The sequence below is a fragment of the Spinacia oleracea genome, chromosome 6 (assembly GCF_020520425.1).
Source record: "Spinacia oleracea cultivar Varoflay chromosome 6, BTI_SOV_V1, whole genome shotgun sequence".
Taxonomy (NCBI): domain Eukaryota; kingdom Viridiplantae; phylum Streptophyta; class Magnoliopsida; order Caryophyllales; family Amaranthaceae; genus Spinacia; species Spinacia oleracea.
In genome coordinates this window covers 41293490-41320984 of record NC_079492.1, presented here as the reverse complement: position 1 = coordinate 41320984, position 27495 = coordinate 41293490, and the positions used below count along the sequence as shown (strand labels likewise).

At 39.5% G+C, this 27495-nt stretch overlaps 2 protein-coding genes across 3 annotated transcripts; one reads left to right on the top strand and one right to left on the bottom strand.

Annotated features, from left to right (window-relative positions):
* The first annotated feature begins 13207 nt into the window (after positions 1 to 13207).
* On the top strand, positions 13208 to 23775 carry LOC110777281 (uncharacterized). 2 transcript variants are annotated; one of them, XM_021981889.2, is made up of 5 exons: positions 13208 to 13758; positions 17871 to 18807; positions 18915 to 19439; positions 22144 to 22590; positions 23126 to 23775. In XM_021981889.2, the coding sequence occupies exons 1-5, from the start codon at positions 13271 to 13273 to the stop codon at positions 23432 to 23434; spliced, it is 2706 nt and encodes a 901-aa protein (XP_021837581.1). In that variant the 5' UTR covers positions 13208 to 13270; the 3' UTR covers positions 23435 to 23775. The 2 variants fall into 2 exon arrangements, with proteins under 2 accessions (XP_021837581.1, XP_056689118.1); XM_056833140.1 differs by having other exon boundaries at positions 13215 to 13758; positions 17841 to 18807.
* A 687-nt stretch (positions 23776 to 24462) lies between these two features.
* LOC110777285 (glycine-rich protein DOT1-like) lies at positions 24463 to 25761 on the bottom strand. The gene has a single exon (XM_021981890.2). It carries the CDS (start codon positions 25722 to 25724, stop codon positions 24729 to 24731), a length of 996 nt encoding a protein of 331 aa, XP_021837582.1. The 5' UTR covers positions 25725 to 25761; the 3' UTR covers positions 24463 to 24728.
* Between the last annotated feature and the right edge of the window lie 1734 nt (positions 25762 to 27495).

Sequence of the window (27495 nt, the reverse complement as noted above, 5' to 3'; positions counted from 1 at the left end):
TCGAGCGACAAAGGAATTAGGAAATGCACACTTGTCCCTAAGGACAAGTGGGAGACTGAAGGAAATAATGCCCTTGGTCCAAGTATGCATTCTATGTTAAGTCTAATAAATGCGGTTCAGTATTAATTAACAAGTTAATAATTCAGTGAGATCAAGTGAGCTGAATGCCTAGCTAGAGGCCGCTTCAGTTCAAGTGGAATTAATGATATTAATCCACAACTTACTCTTGGCTGAACCCGTAGGGTCACACAAATAGTACGTAAACGGATCAAGTATTTAATGACATTAAATACTCTATCTATGGATATTCGGAATCGACGGATCTTGGTTTCAGTGGGAGCTGAGATCGTCACAAGCAAGAAATGAATACTCGGGAAACGATGATATTGCCGGAAACGGAAATATGGATCGTATCGGAAATATAAATATTATCCAAGTCATAGATGTTGCCGGAAACGGAAACATGGTACGTATCGGAAAATATTATCGGAAATGGAAATATTGCCGAAATCGGAAATATTGCCGGAAACGGAAATATTGTCAGAATCGGAAATATTATCGGAATCGGAAAATAATTCCGGAAACGGAAATATTAAATATTTGTTCGAAACGGAAATTAATTCCGGAATCGGAAATATTAAATATTGTTCGTATCGGAAATGAATTCCGGAATCGGGAATTTAATCAGAAGCGTATCGTACGAATTAGCATCGGACGAGGCCCGCTAGACGAAGTCCCAGCACGAAGCCAGGCCATCGCCCAGCGAGCCGCACGCACCAATGCACGCCTCGACCAGGCCCAGCGCAAGGCCAGGCCCAGCAAAGGGCGCACGCGCGCGAGAGCACATCAGCGTGGGCTGTGCGCCTGTCGTGGGCCGCAAGGCTTGCGCGGGTGCACGGCTTGTGCAATGCTTGTGCGGGAAATCCTAATCCTATTAGGATTTGTGCAAAGATTAAAATCCTAATCCTATTAGATTTGTTTTGTTATTTAGAGTCCTAATAAAGTTATAACTAGCAAATCCACATCCTAGTAGGATTACAATTCCTTTTCCATACTCCTATAAATAGGTGCCTAGGGTCACAATTTATGGGTACGATTGAAGTATTCAAAGGGTAAGTTTTTGAAATAAAAATTAGCCATGCACTTGCAAACACTAGCCGAAATTCCTAAGCACCTTAAGGGCGATTCTAGTTGGTCTAACTTGAGGCGGATCCGGACGTACTGTGGACTATCTACGGAGGGACGACATTTGGAGTCCTAAAGACTTGTTCTTGTTCGATTCGGGCGCAGCTAGGGAAGGCACACTACAACATGTATGCATCCATTCTATGCTAAATGATTATGTGTAAATAATATGCTTTCCTGGTTTATGGTTTTTCCGCATGATTTATGAATTGTCATATGTATCATAACCTAACACATCTTCGGTTTCATCGGAAATAAAGTGCGGTTTTTGTACCAGATTCCTCGCGTGTTGGATTTCCTTCAAATACACCTACATGAATCGAAAATGAAAGCTTCAATTAGGCGACATAGCAAAGTAGATCTGGAAATTCTGGTGAAAAACTAAGCTTCGGTTACAACGACGATCCTACAATTTATACAAATATACCTTTATTTAATTATAAGATTTGAAATTCAAATTCAAAATAGGTTTCAAATTTTTGGAAGTTGATTAGGATGTGAATCAGCAATGAATTGGCAAATACAACCAATGACGCTGCGGGTTATGATGACTACACCTACCCCCAGGGTAAGTGTAGGTTTGCCGTTCAGTGAAAGCATAAAAACATGAAATGTAGGGTAATTTAGGATGGAAAGCTGGGAACACGTGGGGTAGGGGGCCCACAAAATTTCCAAACATATGTTGCTCCACATATGTTGAGGAGAGCAACAATCCTTAACTTCCGGCAGTGGTAAACTTTGTACTTTGTAGCTAGGACTTTACCCATGATTGCTTGCAGGTCCTTACCTTACTCCACTCATGATGCTCTAAACCGATGCTTTTGGGTCGATGCAATTGATCTTAAGTCATCTTCATCATTTTAGGGAGTTGTTTAAACTACATAATTGCAAAATAAAACTATGTAGTAATGGTTGGAAAACCATTGATGACTTGCAACTTTTAAGAACACCTCCCGTGAAGAACGAGGAAAAATAGAACGAATTTGAATTTATTAAGGGTAGAATTAGAAGAGAGTCTCCGATTAAAACCTATTTTGTAAGTATGGCCGTATGGGAAAAGTTAAACTCATTTTCAAGAACATCAATGGAGGAAGAGAGGGGAAGATGAGAGAGAAGAAGGGTTGAAGTTTCGATACATAGCAGTATGTTAGGTTATGATACATATGACAATTCATAAATCATGCGGAAAAACCATAAAGCCAGGAAAACATATTATTTACACATAATCATTTAGCATAGTTTAGATGCATACTCTTTGTTGCGTGCCTTCCCTAGCTGCGCCCGAACCGAACAAGAACAAGTCTTTAGGACTCCAAGTGTCGTCCCTCCGTAGATAGTCCACAGCACGTCCGGATCCGCCTTAAGATTGACCAACTAGAATCGCCCTTAAGGTACAATTATTTTCGGCACTTTATAGGCAAATGTGTGACTGATTTTTTCTCTCAAAAACTCACTTTGAATACTTTGAAACTTGTTATAAATTGTGAGCCCTAGCCTCATATTTATAGGGGTATGGAAAGGGAATCGAAATCCTACTCAGATACAAATTAATTAAACCTAGAATCCTACAAGAACTCTAATTTAATTAATTTATCAAATAGAATTAGGAATTTAATCATTAACCGAACTCTGCATGTTTTAGGAAACGTGCACGAACACAAACACTTGCACACACACGCACGGCAGCCACGATGGGCCCCCATGCGTGCGCGCGAGCAGCAGCCCACGCAGCGCCCGCGCGCGCTGCGCGCTGCGCGCTGTGCGTGTTGTGCGCGCTGTGCGCGCTGCGCAGCCTGCTGGGCCTGGCCTTGCGCTGGGCCTGGCGAGGCTGTTTGTGCGGCGCGCTTGGCTTGCTGGGCGATGGCCTGGCTTCGTGCTGGGCCTCGTCCGGCAGGCCTCGTCCGATGCTTATTCGTACGATGCGCTTTCCGATTAAATTTTCCGATTCCGGAATTCATTTCCGATACGAACAATATTTAATATTTCCGATTCCGGAATTAATTTCCGTTTCGAACAAATATTTAATATTTCCGTTTCCGGAATTATTTTCCGATTCCGGTAATATTTCCGATTCTGACAATATTTCCGTTTCCGGCAATATTTCCGATTCTGGCAATATTTCCATTTCCGATAATATTTTCCGATACGTACCATGTTTCCGTTTCCGGCAACATCTACGACTTGGATAATATTTATATTTCCGATACGATCCATATTTCCGTTTCCGGCAATATCATCGTTTCCGGAGTATTCATTTCTTGCCTGTGACGATCTTAGCTCCCACTGAAACCAAGATCCGTTGGTTCCGAATATTCATAGATGGAGTATTTAATGCCATTAAATACTTGATCCGTTTACGTACTATTTGTGTGACCCTACGGGTTCAGTTAAGAGTAAGCTGTGGATTAATATCATTAATTCCACTTGAACTGAAGCGGCCTCTAGCTAGGCATTCAGCTCACTTGATCTCACTGAATTTATTAACTTGTTAATTAATACTGAACCGCATTTATCAGACTTAACATAGAATGCATACTTGGACCAAGGGCATTATTTCCTTCAGTCTCCCACTTGTCCTTAGGGACAAGTGTGCATTTCCTAATTCCTTTGTCGCTCGATGCTTGCTCTTGAACATAAGGTAAGAGTTGTCATCCTTATTATGTCCAGAGGTGTTCCTCGGTTTCAGAGTTCAACTGATCAAATAAACAGATAATCATAGCCTATGATTCATCCGAGCACGGCCATGCATTTCACAGTTTCTAGCTCTCCGAGTGGCCTTGTACAACTTTTAAGCATCTCATCCCGATTTATGGGAGGACAATCCCAATCTTGCGATCTTGAGATTAGAATTCGTTTGATAGGTGATTACCTGAGCGTTGCCTTTATAGCCTCCTTTTACGGTGCGACGGTTGGTCAACGTCAAAGCAACCAGTTCTCAAACAAGTTATCTCAAATCACTCAGGTATTGAGGATTTAGTGTCTAATAATTTAATGAAATTTACTTATGACAGATTTTCATCTCTTACAGTAAAGTTTCATAGGTCTTGTCCGATACTAGTCTTCCCAAAGTAAGTATCTATGCAAATGATTATGACATTGCCATGTCCACATAGTTCAAGAAACAGAACTACTAGTCATCTTGCATTCTAATCGTCTAACGTTTTCTATGCGTCCAATTTTATAGAAAACTCCGATTAGGGACCATTTTCAACCTTTGACATTCAAGTTCACTTGATAGACATTTCTTAGTCACAGGACTGGTCCTGACAGTCTATCTTGAATATATCGTCAAATTGAAGGGACTCATCATTTAATAAACCATAAATTAAATGGAAAAATGAATTCATTTCATTTATTGTGAATGATTAACCAATAATGTTTTACAAAGATTTAAACTCTAAAATTTTAAAACATTAAACAGAGACATCAAAGCCATTCTCCAATATGCTTGATTCCCATAGCTGCAGTGTGCGAGTTGTGCTTCGCCTGCGGCAGAGGTTTAGTTAATGGATCTGATATGTTGTCATCAGTTCCAATTTTGCTTATCTCGACTTCTTTTCTTTCAACGAACTCTCGTAGAAGGTGAAATCTACGAAGTACATGCTTGACTCTCTGGTGGTGTCTAGGCTCTTTTGCCTGTGCAATAGCTCCGTTATTATCACAATACAGGGCTATTGGTCCTTTAATGGAGGGGACTACACCAAGTTCTCCTATGAACTTCCTTAGCCATATAGCTTCCTTTGCTCCTTCATGTGCAGCAATGTACTCCGCTTCAGTTGTAGAATCCGCAATGGTGCTTTGCTTAGCACTTTTCCAGCTTTCTGCTCCTCCGTTGAGGCAGAAGACAAACCCAGACTGTGATCTAAAATCATCTTTGTCGGTTTGGAAACTTGCGTCCGTATAGCCTTTAACAATTAATTCATCATCTCCACCATAGACCAGGAAGTCATCTTTGTGCCTTTTCAGGTACTTCAGAATATTCTTGGCAGCAGTCCAATGCGCCTCTCCTGGGTCTGACTGGTATCTGCTCGTAGCACTGAGTGCGTACGCAACATCCGGGCGTGTACATATCATAGCATACATTATTGAACCAATCAATGATGCATATGGAATCCCATTCATTCGTCTACGCTCATCAAGTGTTTTTGGGCACTGAGTCTTGCTTAGAGTCATTCCATGAGACATGGGTAGGTAGCCTCGCTTGGAGTCCGCCATCTTGAACCTATCAAGCACCTTATTGATATAAGTGCTTTGACTAAGTCCAATCATCTTTTTAGATCTATCTCTGTAAATCTTGATGCCCAATATGTACTGTGCTTCTCCTAGATCCTTCATCGAAAAACATTTCCCAAGCCAAATCTTGACAGAGTTCAACATAGGAATGTCATTTCCGATAAGCAATATGTCGTCGACATATAATACTAGGAAAGCAATTTTGCTCCCACTGACCTTCTTGTATACACAAGATTCGTCCGCGTTCTTGATGAAACCAAAGTCACTGACTGCTTCATCAAAACGTATATTCCAGCTCCTGGATGCCTGCTTCAATCCGTAGATTGACTTCTTTAGCTTGCATACCTTTTTAGCATTCTTTGGATCCTCAAAACCTTCAGGCTCTGTCATAAACACAGTTTCTGTTAAAACGCCGTTTAAGAAAGCAGTTTTGACATCCATCTGCCATATTTCGTAATCGTAATATGCAGCGATTGCTAACATTATCCGAATAGACTTTAGCATTGCAACTGGTGAAAAGGTTTCATCGTAATCCACACCGTGGACTTGCCTGTAACCTTTTGCGACCAATCTAGCTTTGAAAACTTCAAGTTTCCCATCCTTGTCCTTTTTCAGTTTGAAAACCCATTTGCTTCCAATGGCTTGGTAGCCATCTGGCAAATCGACCAAATCCCATACTTGGTTTTCAGACATGGAGTCTAATTCAGATTGCATGGCTTCTTGCCACTGCTTGGAGCTAGGGCTCGTCATAGCTTGCTTGTAAGTCGCAGGTTCATCACTTTCAAGTAATAGAACGTCATAGCTCTCGTTCGTCAAAATACCTAAGTATCTTTCCGGTTGAGATCTATATCTTTGCGATCTACGCGGGGTAACATTTCTAGATTGACCATGATTCTCACCAGATTCTTCTAAAGATCTCTGAGTTTCATCCTGAATGTCATCTTGAGCATTCTCTAGAGTTTGTTGTTCGACTCGAATTTCTTCGAGGTCTACTTTTCTCCCACTTGTCATTTTGGAAATGTGATCCTTCTCCAAAAAGACACCATCTCGAGCAACAAACACTTTGTTCTCAGATGTATTGTAGAAGTAATACCCCTTTGTTTCCTTTGGATAGCCCACAAGGATACATTTGTCAGATTTTGGATGAAGTTTGTCTGAAATTAATCGTTTGACGTATACTTCACATCCCCAAATCTTAAGAAAAGACACATTTGGAGGCTTTCCAAACCATAATTCGTATGGAGTCTTTTCGACAGCTTTAGACGGAGCTCTATTTATAGTGAGTGCAGCTGTATTTAGTGCATGTCCCCAAAATTCTAATGGAAGTTCGGCCTGACCCATCATTGACCTGACCATGTCTAGCAAGGTTCTGTTCCTCCGTTCCGACACACCGTTCCATTGTGGTGTTCCAGGAGGAGTCAATTCTGATAGAATTCCACATTCTTTCAGATGGTCATCAAATTCATAGCTCAGATATTCACCGCCTCTATCAGACTGCAGTGCCTTAATCTTCTTGCCTAATTGATTCTCTACTTCACTCTGAAATTCCTTGAATTTGTCAAAGGATTCAGACTTATGCTTCATTAGGTAGACATAACCATACCTACTGAAGTCATCAGTGAAAGTGATAAAGTAGCTGAAACCACCTCTAGCATTTGTACTCATTGGTCCACATACATCTGTATGGATTAAACCCAATAGTTCATTTGCTCTTTCTCCAACTTTAGAGAAAGGTTGCTTTGTCATTTTGCCAAGTAAACATGATTCGCGTTTACCATAATCCTCTAAGTCAAATGGTTCTAGAATTCCTTCTCTTTGAAGTCTTTCTAAGCGTTTCAAGTTTATATGGCCTAATCGACAATGCCACAGATAGGTGAGATCTGAATCATCCTTTTTGGCCTTTTTGGTATTTATGTTATATACTTGTTTGTCGTGATCTAATAAATAAAGTCCATTGACTAATCTAGCAGATCCATAAAACATCTCTTTAAAATAAAACGAACAACTATTGTCTTTTATTAAAAAGGAAAATCCCTTAGCATCTAAGCAAGAAACTGAAATGATGTTTTTAGTAAGACTTGGAACATGGAAACATTCTTCCAGTTCCAAAACTAGCCCGGAGGGCAACGACAAATAGTAAGTTCCTACAGCTAATGCAGCAATCCGTGCTCCATTTCCCACTCGTAGGTCGACTTCACCCTTGCTTAACTTTCTACTTCTTCTTAGTCCCTGTGGATTGGAACATAAGTGTGAGCCACAACCTGTATCTAATACCCAAGAAGTTGAATTAGCAAGTATACAGTCTATAACGAAAATACCTGAAGATGGAACGACTGTTCCGTTCTTCTGATCTTCCTTTAGCTTTGGACATTCTCTTTTGTAATGGCCTATTCCATCACAATAAAGATAGCTTGATGTGGACTTGTCCTGCTTTGATTTAGCATTGCCCTTGGACTTTCCACCTTTCTTGAATGGTCTCTTTCTAGCCTTGAGTAAATCTTTGGCTTCACAGTCCAGTACTATTTCAGCCTTTCTGACAAGGTGAATAAATTCTGCAACTGTTTCTTCTCTTGGTTCACTTAGGTATAGTTGCTTGAAGCGACCAAACCCACTGTGTAGTGAATTGAGCAAGACAGAGACTGCCATCCTTTCGCTTATTGGTGTTCCTAGTAGACTTAGGCGATCAAAATATGAACACATAAGATCCACATGGAACCTCAGTGGGACGCCTACCCTCTGTTTAGTGCGAAGGAGCTGAACATGTGTTTCTTGGACCTCCATCCTATAACACCTGTTGGGAGAACTAACCTTTAGACCAGACATTGATTCAATCAACTCATGGACGTTCAGGTCCCTGTCCTCCGTACTTCCACGACAGATATCCCTCAGATTCTTGATGAGCGTAAAAGGTTCATAGGCTACAAACCTTTTAGCCCAATCATCAGGGATATTGTTCAGCATGAGACTCATAACCTTTTTGAGATCCGCATCCCAGGCGTAAAATCTCTCAGGGGTCATGTCTCTGGCATAGTAGCTTGGCATGGGATGTGACAGTACATACTCAAGTCCATTGAGTTTGACTATTTCAACTAGCTTAGCTTCCCATTCAAGAAAATTTGTCAGGTTCAGCTTGACCATAAGCTCAGAACCCATGATGATGTTTTGATTGTTGTTTGCCATATTAAAACTACAATTGAAAAGAATAAACAAATAAATAACCATTCACAGTTTCTCTTAATAAACTTAAATTCTAGCATACATGCATAATTCAATGTTTATTAAGCATTTTATTCAAATTATGTGTTCCGGCAGGTGTGAATAAAATGATTCCAAGATCCTAAAATCATTGAAGAACTAAGCACAGTTTGTCGACTTAATCCTAGAACATCTTAGGTAAGCAAAAGCCTTTTGCTAATAGTCTAGAAACTATTCTTGGTTGATAGGTACGTCTAAGAACTTATTAGGTAAACCTATCGAATTTGCCACGACATAAAAGGACTCCTTACTTATATCGTTGAGTTTCACCAAAACTAACATGTACTCACAATTATTTGTGTACCTTGCCCCTTTAGGACCAATAAGTAACACCTCGCTGAGCGAAAACTATTACTAGATTGATGTAAAGGATATCCAAGCAAGTGTATATTTTGGCATGGCACCTTTTAACTCAATTTTTAAGTTTGGAACGTAAGGCTCTTACTATGTTGGTTAGATTTTAAGTGAACTAAAATCCTTAATCATGCAACATAATCAAGCTTTTGATCTCATGCATTTTAAGACATATTTAAAACAATAAATAACTTAAAACATGCATAAGATATTTGTGATCTAGTATGGCCCGACTTCATCTTGAAGCTTTGACTTCAAAGTCCGTCTTGAAAATCTCCGTGGGAGGCACCATTTTCTTCAAATAGGATAAGCTATAACTAATTACAACTATTTGATGGTTCGCAGACCATATTTGAATTGAAAAATAACTTTGGTACTTTAGACCAATTACATTCAAATTAATGGTACGCAGACCATATTTTCTATCCTATTTGGGCCATACTAGTCACTTCATAACGTGCAAAACAGTACATATACAATATATACCATTCACCCATTCATTATCATGAATGGCCCACATAGCTGGTTAGTAAAACACATTATGCATCACGTAAACATTTGCAGCAATTAATCAAGGGCACCAATAATCTACCAATTATTCAGTCCTTATTAATTCTAATCAAGTTGTTTTAACCTTAAGGATTTGTAGACCTAATCAAGAGTTTATGACTAAAATACGCTCCCACTTAAACCAATAAATTCATATGCTTTACTAATTTTAAACATAAAAATGTATTTCTAGTCTAACCGGAAACATACAAATTTAATTAAAATTTAAAGCTCATATAAACTTATAATTGAATCCAAAAAGTTTAATTTAATTTCAGTCGTATTTAAATTAATTCATGATTTTAATTTTAGTAAAATAATTAGAATAAATAAAATTTATTATAATTACAATATTCAAAATTAAAATCCAAGAAAATAATTTAAATTATTAATTTTAAAATTAATTAAAATTACGTGAACTGGAATTTTCAAATTAAACATTCAAAACGATCTTTAATCGTAACGCAAACACCCTACGCGTTGCACGCCCATGGGCCGCACGCACACAGCCATTGCTGGCCATGTGCGCGCAGCCCATGCGCTCGTCGCATAGCTGCTGCATCCCCATCGCAAGCCTCCGCACGCATTGGTGCTCGCTGCGCGCGCCAGCGCTCATCGCACGCGAGCTATCGCTCACAGTGCGCGCGCGACATCGCTCGCTGGGCGCGCGACATCGCTCACTGGGCGCGCGAGCCAGCGCTCGCTGGGCGCGCGACATCGCTCGCTGGGCGCGCGAGCCATCGCTCGCTGGGCGCGCGACATCGCTCGCTGGGCGCGCGAGCCATCGCTCGCTGGGCGCGCGACATCGCTCGCTGGGCGCGCGACATCGCTCGCTGTGCGCGCGAGCAATGCTGGGCGCAGCGCTCGTGGCACGCGAGCTTGCGCTCGCTGCGCGCGAGGCTGCGCGCTCTTGTGCGAGGCAGCGCGCGTTGTGGCGCAGCTCGCTTGCTGCCCACACGCGACTGCCTTGGCTCGCCCTTCGCCCATGCCCATTCGTCCATTGATCGTGGCACACGACACAAGGCAGGGCTGCTGCCTTGTGCTCGTGCACTACGCCCTTGCTCATTGCATTTGTGCCGCACGGGCGACGAGCTCCCTTGCTCGTCGTCGCATGCCCGCATTATACAACACCCCTTAAGGGTAACACGAAGCGTCCATTGCTTCGTGCGTGCAAGTTTTATGAACGAATCGCATAAAAATTTAAAATTTATATTTAAAATTAATGACAAATTAATAAATAATATTAATTTCATAATTTTAGGGCGAAAAATCGAAAATTTATTATTCAATTGATTTCCGATTGTTATGGATTCAAGTCTAGGTCATAAAAATTTAAAATTTATCATAAATTTACAATTTTTATGGTGGTTTTTAATCATAGGTTTCTAATTAAATTACAATTAATTATGAAAATCAAATTAATTCTAAATTATTCTAATTTTCAACAAATTAATCATAATTACAAATTAGATTGCATAATTAACAAGGCTAGGCATTCAAACTTGTTAAACATATACAGTAGGTCAATCAAAAATTCAAGATTTATCAACAAGAATCACAAATATTTAATTTAACATCTTAAATTTACGAAATTTTGCATTCGAAAAACTAAAACCTCCGAAAAGTCATAGTTAGGCTTCGAATTTGAGAATTCTGGGTTCGGCCGAAAAATATTAAATTTGTCAAAATTTTAGAATGCCTTTTACATGCGGAATTGACACAAAAATCACTCAATTCGGATGAGTAACGAAGAAACTGCCGAAAAACTGCGTACGTATAATTAAATAAACGCAATTTGCAATTAATTAACAATTACGAAAATTAATCACCCCTTTTAATTCTTGCAAATTTGTAATATTTAACCATGTTCATGCAATTTAGATTATGAAAATAATAAGGGGCTCGTGATACCACTGTTAGGTTATGATACATATGACAATTCATAAATCATGCGGAAAAACCATAAAGCCAGGAAAACATATTATTTACACATAATCATTTAGCATAGTTTAGATGCATACTCTTTGTTGCGTGCCTTCCCTAGCTGCGCCCGAACCGAACAAGAACAAGTCTTTAGGACTCCAAGTGTCGTCCCTCCGTAGATAGTCCACAGCACGTCCGGATCCGCCTTAAGATTGACCAACTAGAATCGCCCTTAAGGTACAATTATTTTCGGCACTTTATAGGCAAATGTGTGACTGATTTTTTCTCTCAAAAACTCACTTTGAATACTTTGAAACTTGTTATAAATTGTGAGCCCTAGCCTCATATTTATAGGGGTATGGAAAGGGAATCGAAATCCTACTCAGATACAAATTAATTAAACCTAGAATCCTACAAGAACTCTAATTTAATTAATTTATCAAATAGAATTAGGAATTTAATCATTAACCGAACTCTGCATGTTTTAGGAAACGTGCACGAACACAAACACTTGCACACACACGCACGGCAGCCACGATGGGCCCCCATGCGTGCGCGCGAGCAGCAGCCCACGCAGCGCCCGCGCGCGCTGCGCGCTGCGCGTGTTGTGCGCGCTGTGCGCGCTGCGCAGCCTGCTGGGCCTGGCCTTGCGCTAGGCCTGGCGAGGCTGTTTGTGCGGCGCGCTTGGCTTGCTGGGCGATGGCCTGGCTTCGTGCTGGGCCTCGTCCGGCAGGCCTCGTCCGATGCTTATTCGTACGATGCGCTTTCCGATTAAATTTTCCGATTCCGGAATTCATTTCCGATACGAACAATATTTAATATTTCCGATTCCGGAATTAATTTCCGTTTCGAACAAATATTTAATATTTCCGTTTCCGGAATTATTTTCCGATTCCGGTAATATTTCCGATTCTGACAATATTTCCGTTTCCGGCAATATTTCCGATTCTGGCAATATTTCCATTTCCGATAATATTTTCCGATACGTACCATGTTTCCGTTTCCGGCAACATCTACGACTTGGATAATATTTATATTTCCGATACGATCCATATTTCCGTTTCCGGCAATATCATCGTTTCCGGAGTATTCATTTCTTGCCTGTGACGATCTTAGCTCCCACTGAAACCAAGATCCGTTGGTTCCGAATATTCATAGATGGAGTATTTAATGCCATTAAATACTTGATCCGTTTACGTACTATTTGTGTGACCCTACGGGTTCAGTTAAGAGTAAGCTGTGGATTAATATCATTAATTCCACTTGAACTGAAGCGGCCTCTAGCTAGGCATTCAGCTCACTTGATCTCACTGAATTTATTAACTTGTTAATTAATACTGAACCGCATTTATCAGACTTAACATAGAATGCATACTTGGACCAAGGGCATTATTTCCTTCACAGTACACGTCATTTACTGTAGATTCATTCGTAAATTATGCCCTAACATATCAAAATTGAGTCGAAACTATCTAATTAACAAAGTAATACTAATGATACGTTTTACATAGGTGACATTTTAAGCTGGAAAAGTTCTCCCCAAACTCAACAAATCGATCTGGGACAATTTTGATCAACTCTAGAACTAACAAGATTCAACCCTCTCAAAGTAGTGGAATCAGAAACAAATAGACATAGAACTGCGTTTTGTAGTTACTCTAGGCTATCTGATATATAAAACGGTGTGTTTAACAAAATTAACTACCAACCAACCAATTGGATAACATTCAAAATAGCAAACAAGATTTCGCTCCTAATTTTGGCTCCACCAATGGAGCTTAAACTCTCCTTCACCAACTTCACCGCTCCCCACCGTCTAAACCACCGCTTCTCTCTCCTCCGCCGCCATCACAACCACTGTAAACTCTCCTGTCGTATTTCTCTCTCCTCCAAACCTTCCGAACTCTCCGAAGAGCTTCAACGCGAAACCCTAAAAACCCTAGAATGGAATCGTCTCTGCAATCAGCTCTCCCCCTTCATTTCCACCACCATGGGCCACTCCTTGGCCCGAAACGGTTCCATACCTATGGGCCGAAACTTGGATGAGAGCCAGCGGCTCCTTGCCCAAACGACTGCTGCGTTGGGCCTTCCCAGCCCTCTGAATTTCTCCGGTGTTAATGATGTTTCTGACATCGTGGAAACGGCTGCCTCTGGCGTGGTTTTGTCCATTGGTGAGCTTTGTTCGGTGAAGCGAACATTGCGGTCGGCGAAAAGGTTGTTGCAGCAGTTGCTGCAGTATTCTTCTGATGATGATGGGAGGTCAGTTAATTTAATTTTTTAATTGAATTTTGTGTCATTATACGGTGATCGGACTTGCAAAATTGATTGTTGGTCATTTATAGTTCTCGTACTGTTCTGCTTTATTGTTCGGAATGGAAAACAGAATTTAGTGTTAATGATACTGTATGTAAGTTTGCAAAGTTGATTGTTAGTGATTTGGTTGTCTCATTGTACTGTTCTGCTATGTTCTTGTTGAAAGTTGGAGGCAGTTCTTTTTATTGGGTTCGGAATTGGAAGAAAACTATGAGGTGCATACTGTGATAAGAAATTCAGAAATTCTCCTTCACTTTTTCTACCTTTCTTATTGAATATGGCAAAGTATTTATAATGTTACAAGTTCTTGCACAGCAAGGAAGCTACGCATAATATTAGGAAACCTATCATTAGTTTTCCTAATCTCAACAGTTATATATCACATATTGTAAAGCACGTCCTAACAATAATCTCCTAACAATAATTTTCTAAACTCTCCTTAAATATCTCCTATAATAATGTATATAATGTATCACAAAATCTACTAATTATGGTAAAATATATATCTCGTAACACCCCCTCAAGTTGGAGCGTGTAAATTCCGAACGCGCAACTTGTCCAACAAAAACTCGAACTTCGACTTTCCCAACGCCTTTGTAAATATGTCTGCCAACTGATCCTTTGTAGACACATACGATGGGCCAATTAAACACTCTACGATCGCATCTCTAATAAATTGACAATGGGCTTCTATATGTTTAGTTCGCTCATGAAAAACAGGATTTTGTGCCATATACAAAGCCGAATGACGGTCACAATATAGTCTCATCCCCCTTTTGTGTTGTCATCCTAAATCCCCAAGCAATTGCTTTAACCACTTCAACTCACAAGTGATAGACCCATCAAACGATATTCTGCTTCCAACGACGATCGTGACACTGTGTTGCTTCTTCGTTTTCCAGGAGACAGGGGAATAACCAAGTAGCACAAACCATCCACTCAGCGACTTTCGTGTCAACGGGCAACTAGCCCAATCCGAGTCACAACACCCCTCCAAACTCAACTCACTATCTGCTCTCAACAATATACCTTGTCCCGGATTCTTCTTCAAATATCGAACAACTCGTAATGCAGCCTCCCAATGTTCTTCCCGTGGATTTTGCATAAACTGAGACAAAATGTGAACTGAATAAGCCAAATTTGGTCTAGTCACACCAAGATAGATAAGACGACCCACTAACTCCTTTAACTCTCTGCATTCTCGAGCAATTTTCCACTAGCCAATGCCAATTTGTGATTTTGCTCCATGGGAAGTCCCGCAAGCTTTGACCCCAACAACCCCGTCTCAAATATTATATCCAACGCATACTTTCGTTGGCACAAAAAAATTTCCTCCTTACTTCGCGCCACCTCCAGCCAAAGGAAATACCTTACGTTCCTAGGTCCTTCATCTTGAATCATTTTCCAAGATAATCCTTAAATATCTCCAAAAGCCACTTTATCATTACCGGCAATAATCATATCGTCCACATAAACAAGAACATTGATTTGGATTCTATCCCGAGATAATGTAAACAAAGAATAATCAGAATATGACTGTTTGAAGTCATAACTCTTCAATGCAGTTGTCAGTTTAGCAACCAACACCTAGGGGCCTGCTTCAGGCCGTATAACGACTTTTTCATTCTCCACACCATACTTTTGTTGCTACTTTTCTCAAACCCCGGAGGTATCCTCATGTAAACTTCATCTTCCAGATCGCCGTGCAAAAATGCATTGTGAACATCCATTTGACGAACTTCCCAATTCTTGATTGCTGCAACAACCTGGAATGTTCGAACCGTCACCATCTTAGCCACGGGAGCGAAAGTCTCATTATAGTCAATACCCTCAGGTGATTTCCAAATATCACAAGTCTCGCTTTCAGTCCCTTTAAATTCCCTTTCTCATCTCTTTTCTCCGTATATACCCACTGGCTGCCTAGAGCTTTCTTCCCGGGAGACAACTCTTGCAATACCCAAGTTCCTTAATCTTCTAATGCTCGAACTTCTTCTTCCATGGCTTTTCTCTAGCCTTCCTGTTTTACTGCATCTCTAAAAGTTTTAGGTGGACTTCCTGCACTAATAGCCTCTACATATTTTTTGTAATCATTTGAAAATCGTTCACAAGAAACAAAGTGTGAAATAGGATAAGGAGTACCTGAGGTAGCTGATGAAGGGGGCGAATTTTCAAATGAACTTTTCTTTTTCACAACTGTATGTATGATAAATTCACGATAGCGGGAGTATGGGAATTTAGTTCTTTTCTCTTTTCCCATTTATTCCTCCTCATTACTCGTATTTGCCTGTACAAACGTCTCTTCTAGCCCAATACTGCTCCCTTAGGGCCTGCAACTTCGCAACCAATTAACACACCAACCTCCCCTTCGTCTCCTTGCCGCACTCCCATCTCACCATCCCATGTTGTCCGCACCTCTTCACTACCAGGGGCAACAGGTATATGTTGCTCACCAATATTCACATGGTCCCCATTATTCATTACTTCATCAAAATCATCACAAAATAAATCCTCATTACCTGCAATTACATTGGAGCCATGGTCCATATTTCTTCCGGCCATAGGAAAAACATATTCATAGAAATCAACATTAGGTGAAACAAGTAATTCATTTTTCTCTAAATCATATAGAAACCATCCCTTTTTAGAAAATGGATAACCAAGAAAGATGCAGAATCGACTCCTACTACCAAATTTGTCCCTTTTTGATTTTTGATTGTGTACATAACATAAACACCCCATCACTCGTAAATTACTTAAATCATGTTCAGTGCCAAACAAACACTCGTGTGGTGTTTTAAAATTAAGAACACTCGAAGGCGTACGATTAATTAAGAAACACGCCGCCATCACATATTCCCCCCCAAAATTTCATTGGCAAGTGTCCCTGGAAACGTAAAGCACGTGCTACATTCAATATATGTCTATGTTTACGCTCCACTCAACCATTTTGTTACGGTGTACCCACACAAGAGGTCTCAAAAACAATGCCATTTTTCACAAAATAATTGTTAGAGCATTTAAACTCAGTTCCATTATCACTACGAACTCGCTTTATTTTTTGATCAAATTGTCGTTCCACCAAAGCCACAAAATTCATAAAGGAAAATTCAACCTCTAATTTATTAAATAACAAATAAACCCAAACTGCTCGTGAATAGTCATCGACAATTGTCAAAATATAACGCGACCCACAAGAGGAATGAGTCCTATGAGGACCCCACAAATCACAATGAACGAGTTCAAAAATTTAGCTAGCTCTACTACTACTAACCGGAAAACTTTTCCTTGGTTGCTTTGCACGATAGCATACATCACAACCATATTTATTCAAGCCACTAGAAGTACTCAAATTAGGAACCTTCCTAAGTACTTTCTCTGACAGATGTCCTAACCGCTTGTGCCACAATTCCATCGATCTCCTACCACTAACAGCTAGAACCCGAGCTTTAGGTACACCTAGGAAAGAGAAAAGTACATCTTCTCGTTCACCCATCAAATTCTTTTTCTCGGAAAATAGCTTCCCCTCAACCAAACACGTCTAAAATTAACTATGACCCCGTCTCCCGGTCCTGAGTAATTGTCACAATGTGTATGATTTCCTAACCTTTCGTATTTCTTAAAGACCTTACGTAATAGTTGTGCCGTTTCCACACTCTACCCGTCAACCTATCCGATTGGTAATTGGGTATCTCAATCAATCATAAAGTACCATTACAGAGTATACTTATGTGAAAGATTATAGATATTACCAAATTTCGTGAAAAAGGACACTGTCTTTGACTTTTCTACAGAAAGGGTTCTTGTTATCGGGTAAATGGTAATATGCTGAATACTTTCCTCCCGTAGTGGCATAGTCTCAGTGTCTCACACTCTCACCTGCTTGTTGTTTCCACATGCAATGTTTTTGCTGTGGCTCATGCCTTCTAAAGAGTTAGTATTGCTTCCTTTATGTAGATGGTCTTGCTGAAGGGACAGTTTATGTAAAATTGGTCTGCTACAATACATTATTTTCTTTAACTTATCCATAGGGGATTTCTTAGCTGGTTATGTTGGAACAGGAGCTATCCTTTGCTTGAAATTCTTCAGAATTGCAATTTCTTGGTTGAATTGGAGCAGAAGATAGAATATTGTGTAGATTGTAAACTTTCAATAGTGCTGGATAGAGCCAGCGATGACTTGAAGTTCATTAGGTCGGAAAGGAAGAAAAACATGGATGCTTTAGATTCTCTTTTAAGAAGTGTTTCACATAAAGTATTTCAGGCTGGGGGGATTGACAAAGCTGTGGTCACAAATCGTCGATCAAGGATGTGTGTTGGTATAAAAGCCTCTCATAGATCTTTGCTTCCCGGTGGAGTTGTTTTAGATGTTAGTAGTTCTGGAGCAACATACTTCATGGAACCTAAAGAGGCAGTGGACTTGAACAACATGGAAGTTTGGCTGGCAAATTCTGAAAGGGATGAGGAACGGGCTATTTTAAGCATGCTTGCTTCTGAACTAGGAAAGTCAGCAGCAGATATCAACGATTTGTTATACAGAATCCAGGAGGTTGATCTTGCAGTTGCAAGAGCTGGTTATGCTAATTGGTTGGGTGCAGTCTGTCCTATTTTATATCCAGTTACTGATCAAGATGCTTTATTGGTAGACGTCGAAGGGGTACGGCATCCTTTGCTGCTCGAACCGTGTTTAGGTAGCTTGAAGGATGTACCTGGACCCAGTTCAGGAAATTCTGAGAATTTAAATGGGGAAGCTGGTGTAATGTCCTTCAAAGAGCTTCCTGATGAAGAGCATAAGTTTCCTATTCCAATAGACATTAAAATTGGATGTAAAACGAGTGTGGTTATCATCTCAGGGCCAAATGCAGGTGGGAAAACTGCTTCCATGAAAACTCTTGGACTTGTGTCCCTGATGTCAAAGGCTGGCCTGTATTTGCCAGCTAAAAGCATTCCCAAGCTCCCTTGGTTCGATTTTGTTCTAGCAGATATAGGAGACCACCAGGTAAGATTTTTTTATTTTCTCTTCTAATGTCAGCTGATTGTGTCATAAATACTACACCACTACATTCATTCTAAAACTCTTCTGTTTCCCGCCTTTTCTAATTGAAGTCCTTGGAACAAAGCCTTTCTACTTTTAGTGGTCACATTTTGCGGATTGGCAAGATCTTGGAGGTGGCTTCAAAAGATTCACTTGTTCTAATTGATGAAATTGGGAGTGGGACTGATCCTTCAGAAGGAGTTGCGCTTTCTTCCAGCATCTTACAGTATCTCAAAGACAGAGTGAGTTTAGCTGTTGTAACTACCCATTATGCTGATTTGAGCCGGCTAAAATACATGGATGCTCGATTTGAGAATGCAGCTATGGAGTTCTCTCTGGACACACTACAACCTACCTTTCAGGTGTTATGGGGAACTTCTGGTGAATCAAATGCCTTGAGAATTGCTAGGAGAATTGGCTTTAATGATAAGATTATTGATCATGCAGAAAGCTGGCTCGAGAAGTTGATGCCAGAAAAGCAGGCGCAGAGGAAAGGTCAGCTATACCAGTCTTTATTGGAGGAGAGAAACAGGATGGGTGAGCAGGCTAGACGAGCAGCATCCCTTCATTCTGATGTAATGGATCTTTATAATGAGGTAAGAAAAATGAGCTCTGCTCCTGTTAGGCATCTGTATGACTCTTTTTAGTTAAGTCCATTTTCCAATTGCTTTAATGTGTATTCGTGTAGAGACAAGAGGCTAATGACCGAGGTTTACTCCGTGGGTTGAGTTTGGTGATTTTGTTTGGTTTGGGTCCAGACATCAGTCATTAAGTCGGTGATGTGGGTAGAGGAAGTCTTCTTCTGATAGTTGATGGTTTGCACAAGTAGTTGGCCACTTGAAACTTGTGATTTGTTTTGGTAAATGCTTAAAACAACAATGCGTCTACATTTATCAGCACGAGCTAGATTTTTATTTAACAAAGGTAGAAAGGAAACTTGGGGGAATTAGCATGTAAATTAGCATGAGCTAGATGCTTGCCTTAAAATAAACGATGTGCAATAAATTCCATTCAAATTTTCTATTTAACTCTACCAATAACACAATAATAATCGGAGAACAAGTTTATACACTTAATTAGCATAATTGTCCTGCTTCTTTGAGAAATAATTTTTTTCTAACAAAAGCAGTTTTCGTACAACTTCATAAAAACTAGAGCAAAACAATTACTAGTTTATAAGTCACTAGTACTTGTATATGTTGAAGAATCGACACTAATGGATTGAAATACCCTTGAAACTTTTTTCTCCAAATATAATCAAAATTCTTTTTGGGAACTTCTATTTGGAAAACTATTTTTGTTTAAAATCATAGAGGTATACATTCTGCAATTTGCCTTTTTTGTTTTTTGAGAGTATGTTACTCAAACTCGGTTACTCCACATACTCGTATGTACAAGGATTTATGCCAAGTATTGGACCCAGATATAAAATGATGTGTCAAGTATCCTTGTTGGAGTGTGTTTTTAGCACAGTAAGTATCATGATCAAATTTGAGATCTATTGAAATCTAACACGAAGTTTATACTTCCTCCGTTTTTTTTTAATTATTGCACCATTTGATGTTTCATGCTTGCCAATCCAAAACTTTAGCCATTAACATCTCTTATTATGCATAAGCTAAAATTGTAAAAAGTTGATATTTTGAAAATACATATCGAGACGAATCTAACAAGATCCCACATTACTATATAATTTCTTATGTATAAATCACAAAATATTGATAAAAGAGAATGTGTGAACAGTGTAAAATTGCAAATGGTGCAATAATAAAAAACGGAGGAAGTATATTTTTTCGTCATGGTCCTACACTTTTACCTTAATGATGGTTATGCAATGTCTATCTCTTTGTCGGTGGCTTTTCTGAAGGTTAACATTTGAAAAGTTAACATGTTAGCCACCTAACAAAATGTCTAAAATTTTCCTAAAAGCATGTGAAGCATAGATTAAACTGGGACTACAAGAGAAAAAAAAAAGTTTTTTTTTTCTTTTAAATTTTTTATTGGGTGATAGGTGACAAACATCTTGGGCATTTTGGGACTAAGGCTTTGTTGTTGTTGTTGTTGTTGATAGGTGACAAACATCTTTTCACCTTGAATAAATAAGTTTCAGAAAATATATGTTTAGATTAGGATCAATAAGTTCAGGTAAGGTCAACAAGGGCTTTCAAGTTCATTTTACGACTATATGTAATGTGAAGGGCTAATTAGTTCCATAAGGGATTAAGGGGTATGGAGGTGAAAAGGGTAAAGCCTTAGTCATTGTGTAGAATCTTTTATAGCAGCTTTTTATCTTCATAATAGTTGGAATCATTGTGTAGAAAAGCATCTTATACTTCTTGAGTCTTGTTAAATTTGTTGTTCCATCTTTCCCTTTTAGGGGTGTATTTTGTTGTTGTTCCCACTCTTACTTTTTCTCTCACAAAAGCTACCCATATGATTCCAAGGGCCCACCACTAACGTTCTTCCTTGTTTTCTCCCCGTTTCAACAACAACAACAACAATAAAATTGGAACGAAACTCTTGAATTTTGAACTAAATCAATTAAACTATAAAATTTCAAGTTTCCTTTACAAACAAGCAAGTGAAAACTTTTTTTTGGCAAGCAAGTTCAGATGTTATTAATCACCAAATCCAATTTACACCAAGCAAAGGGAGTAGAAAGAGTCTGCTAGGCAGAAAGTCTCAACATACACAAAGCAAACCAGAAGGCTAAGAAAACTCAGCCAAAAAATAACCAACAACTCTAAGCGATTACAACTTATGAAACCCTTCTAAATCTCTAGTATTGACTTTCTTGCTGTTACACAAATTTCCATTTCCACTCTTTTCAATACAGAGTTATCTTTCCATGGTTATACACTTGTACTTATGCTTTAGATAACCTTGCTATATTTTCAAGAGGATGATAATTTGCTATGTAATAGATTTCTAATAATTGATACTTTTCTTTCCAGTTAATTGGGTTTTTCTCCCAATAATAATAGATTAAAATGATAATTTTGTTTTTTTTGAATTCTTGAAGAGTGGGCTTCTTATATGAAGTATTAAGTTCCTTCAATTGAAGGATACTATAATCCATATACAGTCTTTATTAGGATTTCCCATGAAAGGGATGTGTTTGAATTGTGGGAGCGTGATACTTCTTGAGCTCAATAAAATCAACGAATTTTTAGCGTAAACAAAGAATAATTTTTTGGCATAGTTTACGCTTGAACTTGTCTGTCTGCTATCTGCTATAAAACGAAGAACTGTGTTCAAATCTCATCTACTACTTCAAAGATTTCTCTTGAATCTATGTAGATTGAAGATGAATCACAAAATCTTGAATGGCGTGAAAAGGCTCTGATTGCAAAGGAGACCCAACAAGTTGAAGAAGAACTTGATCTTGTGAAGTTGAAATTAGATAGAGTGGTCCAGGAGTTTGAGAATCAATTACGGATAGCTGATATTGATCAGTATGGTTCTCTCGTAAAGAAGGCTGAATCAGCAATCGGATCTTTGGTAGAAAATCATCGCCCTATGTTGGATAGGGTTTCTGAAGATATGGCAGTTCTCCATACACCTCAACCTGGTGAACAGGTCCATGTGAAACGTTTAGGAGGTAAGCTAGCCACTGTGGTTGAGGTATCCGAAGATGATGAAACTATTCTCATCCAGCATGGGAAAGTAAGATTCCGCGTGGATAGAAGTGGTATCCAACCTATAGAAGGTACCACGGCTGGCTCACGCTCACATTCGAAAAAGCAGGTACGACTGTACGAGGCATGATTCCTGCTTACACTATTTGTGAACCCCTCTTCTATCATTTACAATTTTCATTTTCTCCTTGACCATACAATTAACATAAATTTTGTTCAACAAGGAGCAATAACTGGACTTTCGTTTCAGGCAGAAATTGGAATGGTGCATCAATTGATGTTTAGCATTTTTGTTTATTGATCTTAACTCCTGAATATCATCGCAACCGTCCACGGATATCACTTTTATGAATGATGTCTAACTAATATAATTTAATGCAAAAAAAAAAAGAGCGAGGAGATTGATCTATTCCATTTCCCTTACGTCTTTGTAGATTATACGATTGTTAACACATACTTTAGGACAAGGAAGGGATGTTTAACATAGTAAAGGATGGAGGGGGTATAATTTTTTCATTTGTATTGGCTGTGGTGTTATGTACTGAATTGAGCTACCTGTGCTGGTGCTAGATATTGAAATTCATGTTTCTGTGAGGAATAGTTGATTAAGTTGTATTTTATGTTATCGGCTATTGTCTATGCAGGCTCGTATACCGGGATATTCAAATTATATAGGTGGAAAGAAAGATGACGAACTACCTTATGGGGCAATTGTACAGACTTCAAAGAATACTCTTGATCTTCGAGGAATGAGGGTGGAGGAAGCTTCTCATACACTCAGTATGGCGATTGCAGCAAGGGAATCTCGCTCTCTCCTATTCATAATACATGGAATGGGCACTGGAATACTCAAAGAATGTGTGATTGAGATGCTAAGGAACCATCAGCGTATTGATAAGTTTGAACAAGAAAGTCCAATGAACTACGGCTGCACAGTTGCATTTATCAAGTGAAACTTCTGTACATTCCCAATCGACAATTTCAATATGACAGGAGTAAAGGCAACAATTGTTTGGTTTACCTTAGAATTCTCCATGTACAGTGAGATCTTATGGAATATTTTTCAGTACAACAGAGGAAGTCTTTTCATCGATATCTTCTTTGGTAACTTGTTGCGTGTACATAATTTTCCCTATTGACAGAATCTGCTCTGCCCTATTCTTTATTAATGTGAAGTCTTGCTCTTGCATCATTTTGTAACAACTTCAGTAGTAAGTCCGAAGTCATTAGACCTGAAACTTATGTCTTTCAGATGAAATGAATATAACCTTAATGATGCTTAGCTTAGCTTTCACTATTAGGTGTCAAACAGCCTTGCTATGTTATGAATTCAACAGGAAATGAAGGAGGCCGCTTCAGTATGGGGGTAGGATCTGTGTTTTATGATGATGCAAAAGTAATAACAGAAGCGTGCGGGAGCTCTGCTCAATTTCCAGATGGTATGCTCCTCTGTTTTTAATGTGCATGGTAAGTGGCGGATATTCTTTATGGTTTTGATCTCTGTCAGGATTTACCTTCGTGATAACGCTTTAGTTTTAACTTTAGACTTTGATACTTTATGATTTGATGGACATGTAATCTTGCTGCAAACAGGCTCAAGCCTTTTTGAACAAGCTGCACACAATATGAAAGTAATTACCTGCGTAGTTGCTGATGGAAATACTTCAGGTTTTGAGAAACTTCAGAGCATTACTTGTGTGTCGAGTACTGCAAACTGGGCCGGAGCCACAATCATCGAGGGAGAAGACCGATAGTAAAAAACTGAGAATCATTGAGCTGGTTTGATATTTCTCATCAGCTATTTATTTTAATTATGGATGCAAGAAAATCTGGGAGTTGAGAACTTGAGATCAGAGCATTAAACTTTCATTAAACTTGTCTAAAACGATAACAATCTTCTAATTGCCTAGATAGTAGGCTTCAGGCTTGAAGTTATGTCGGTAATATATGCCATGCCATGCTATAATATACTAGCTGGGAGGATTTTTAATTGTTTAATGTATTGTGAAATTGTGAAGTCAGAGTCCTGTTTACACATATTTGATAGTCTGAATCAGTGCAATGAATATAATTCAGTTGATTAAAAGTGTTCAGAATGTTTTGGGCCCTATGTGAGCAACCTTATTTTAAACCAAGTTAATTTACTCGTCTGTCTACCATAAATAGGAGGATTTACGCCTTATTGTATACATCATAGAAACAGGGCATACTGTTGTCTGCTGCTTCTTCCAGGGCATATACTTGACATTAAGGCTCGTTCATGTTTCTTTGTACAGGTCCTCCCTCTGATTCTGTTTCATGGCCATCCATATGTTTACTAGCAGAAGCAAACATATTGTTAAAGTAGGGAGGTTGATCATGGAAGCCACCCGAACCATTGCCCCCACCCCAGTCCGACCCTTCACCCCCTCCATATACGTTGATACCTTCATCAGGATCCCCTCCGACGCTAACCTCTCCGCCGCCCCAACCATTACCTTCTCCAGAACCACTTCCATATCCGCTCCCACTTTCTCCTGTACTACCAGCACCCCAACCTTGTCCACTTCCGCTTCCTCCTGAACCACTACTACCCCAATCTTCTCCGCTTCCACTTCCTCCTGTGCCACTTTTACCCCAACCTTGACCTCCTCCGCTTCCTCCTAAACCACCACTACCCCAACCTTGACCACTCCCTCCACCTGCACCTGAACCATCACTACCCCAACCTTTTCCGCTCCCACTTCCTCCAAAACTACCACTACCCCAACCTTGTCCGCTTCCACTTCCTCCTGAATCTCCACTACCCCAACCTTCACCGCTTCCACTTCCTCCTGTACCCCCTTTACCCCAACCTTGACCGTTTCCACTTCCTTCTGAACCACCTTTACCCCAACCTTGACCTCCTCCACTGCCTCCAAATTCCCCACCCGGACCAGCATAAGGAAAAATAGGGACAGGGGGTAAGCCTGGGAAACCAGGGATGCCAAAACCAGGGATACTAAACCCAGGGATGGGGAAGAAGATGGGGATTTCCATGCGGCCACCACCCCCTCCTCCGCCTCCTCCACCTCGCCCATTTCCGAAGCCAAAGCCTTTTCCGAACCCACCTCCTGATATTATTATCTTAGGATATGTACCTTTACCATTTGAATTGTCAGTTTTCTTGTCCTCTGGTAACGGTCTTGCAGCAGAAAAGAGAAAAAGGGATGAGGTAAGTATTAAAACCAACAGAGAAAGATAAGCCTGTTTTGATGATGCCATATTCAGCTAATAGCTCTCTGGGCTCTGCTATAGATTTATTAAGGGCTTAAATAGTAGTAGCAGTAGCTTAGAGGTGGAAGATTGATGTCCGTAACTGTCCATGTTTTCTTGCAGTTCGCCTTAAAATCTGGATTCATTCCGGATGCATGGTGGTAGGAAAGAATCAAGTTATTTTTCTTGTTGATCATGCTGTTTTTGTTCATGCAAATTATCTCAGAAAATCTTGTGTGTGCTTTCGTTATGAAGGTTTGGTGAGTAAGACTGGTACTTGAAGGTCGAAAACTTACAAGTATTCTGACTATTTTCAGGAGCCACTTTGGCAATTGCTTTTTATTTTTTTTCAAACACCATATATTTTTAAATGAGACTATATACTGTTAGAAATTGATTACTTTCCATCTATTCTAGTACTATTTCCTGTGGTTAATAACTGTGGGTCTCTCGGATGTTGTGACTTGTCATACAGTTAGTTAACCTCTTTCATCTTAAAAATCCAAGCAGAGCGGTGGAAATGGTGCAACTATTTTGAAACATAGGAAGTATTTTCTACTACTCGTATGATTTAATTTGAAGAGATTTTGAATTATTTTATGAAAATTACTCCGTAGTAAGTACAGTTGTGAGGTTTGACACACCAAATACGCTGAATTACTCAAGCTGGTTTCACCTAAATCAGATTCTTTAGCCAGTTTTAGGATATCCCTGAAGTTCAAACACCTAACTTCAGAAGTTTAAAAAAGATACTCACCTAGCACAATTTTATTATTTTTGTTATTTTTGTGATAATATTCCTGACATGTTATTTATATGCTCAGTTAAATACTGTGGATGTCATTATCAGACTATTTTTGTGATGTTACATTAGCACTGTGAAATTTTAGTTCTGTTAAGGATGAATATCAATTCAGAGTTTCAGACCTGTAGCATAAACACTTGGCAATTTAATAATGTTGATTCACTTGATTGCTACTTTTACGCTCCATATTATTTGGTCGCTTAACTAATTCATTTGTTTATTTTTGTTATCTCATATCATCCATCACTTGAATGTCGATGAATTTTTGAGGATCCAGTTTAAAATACTCGCCATCCAATTGTTGAGGTTCAATTCTGGTTTTGGGGAATAGACAGATTAGATTTTCACACTACATAATTAGGTTTTAGATCAAAGAAAAGGGGTCACCTGTTAGGCTGTTAGGTAGGTGATAATGTTATAGACTACAGATTATTATATGTTTATGTCATTTCATCATCCTGATAATTGAAGTAATTACTATACAAAACCACAATCACGATGCAAACTGCGAAACATAATCAATTCAACCAATACCCCTATACATAATTCAACCTTACAAAATGCAATTGTTCTCCTTATTCCATTGTGAATTTGTTGTATAGATAGTTATCATCATTCATCACTGATGCTCTGTATCTGTGGCATTCATTTCTGCAGGGGATGTACGTTGTCCATTTTGTCCGAGTCCTGCTACTGTAAACTGCGGTATTTGAAAAGTGTTAGCAGCTTCAACGTTCATTCCACCTCCAAAATGGCACCCTTTCACACCATCACAGGTCATAGGCAGGCAGACCACAGGACCACGCTCGTGCTCATTACTTTTACACTCAGTTTTCTGACAATCACAATTACAGTTGCAGTTGCATTCTTCACGCTTACCACCTCCATCGCCGTGGTGGTGGTTTTTATGTTCCTCGGGTTTTGCACCTGGAGGCATTGTCCATGACCACCCAGGTTTCGATACATCTATGTCAG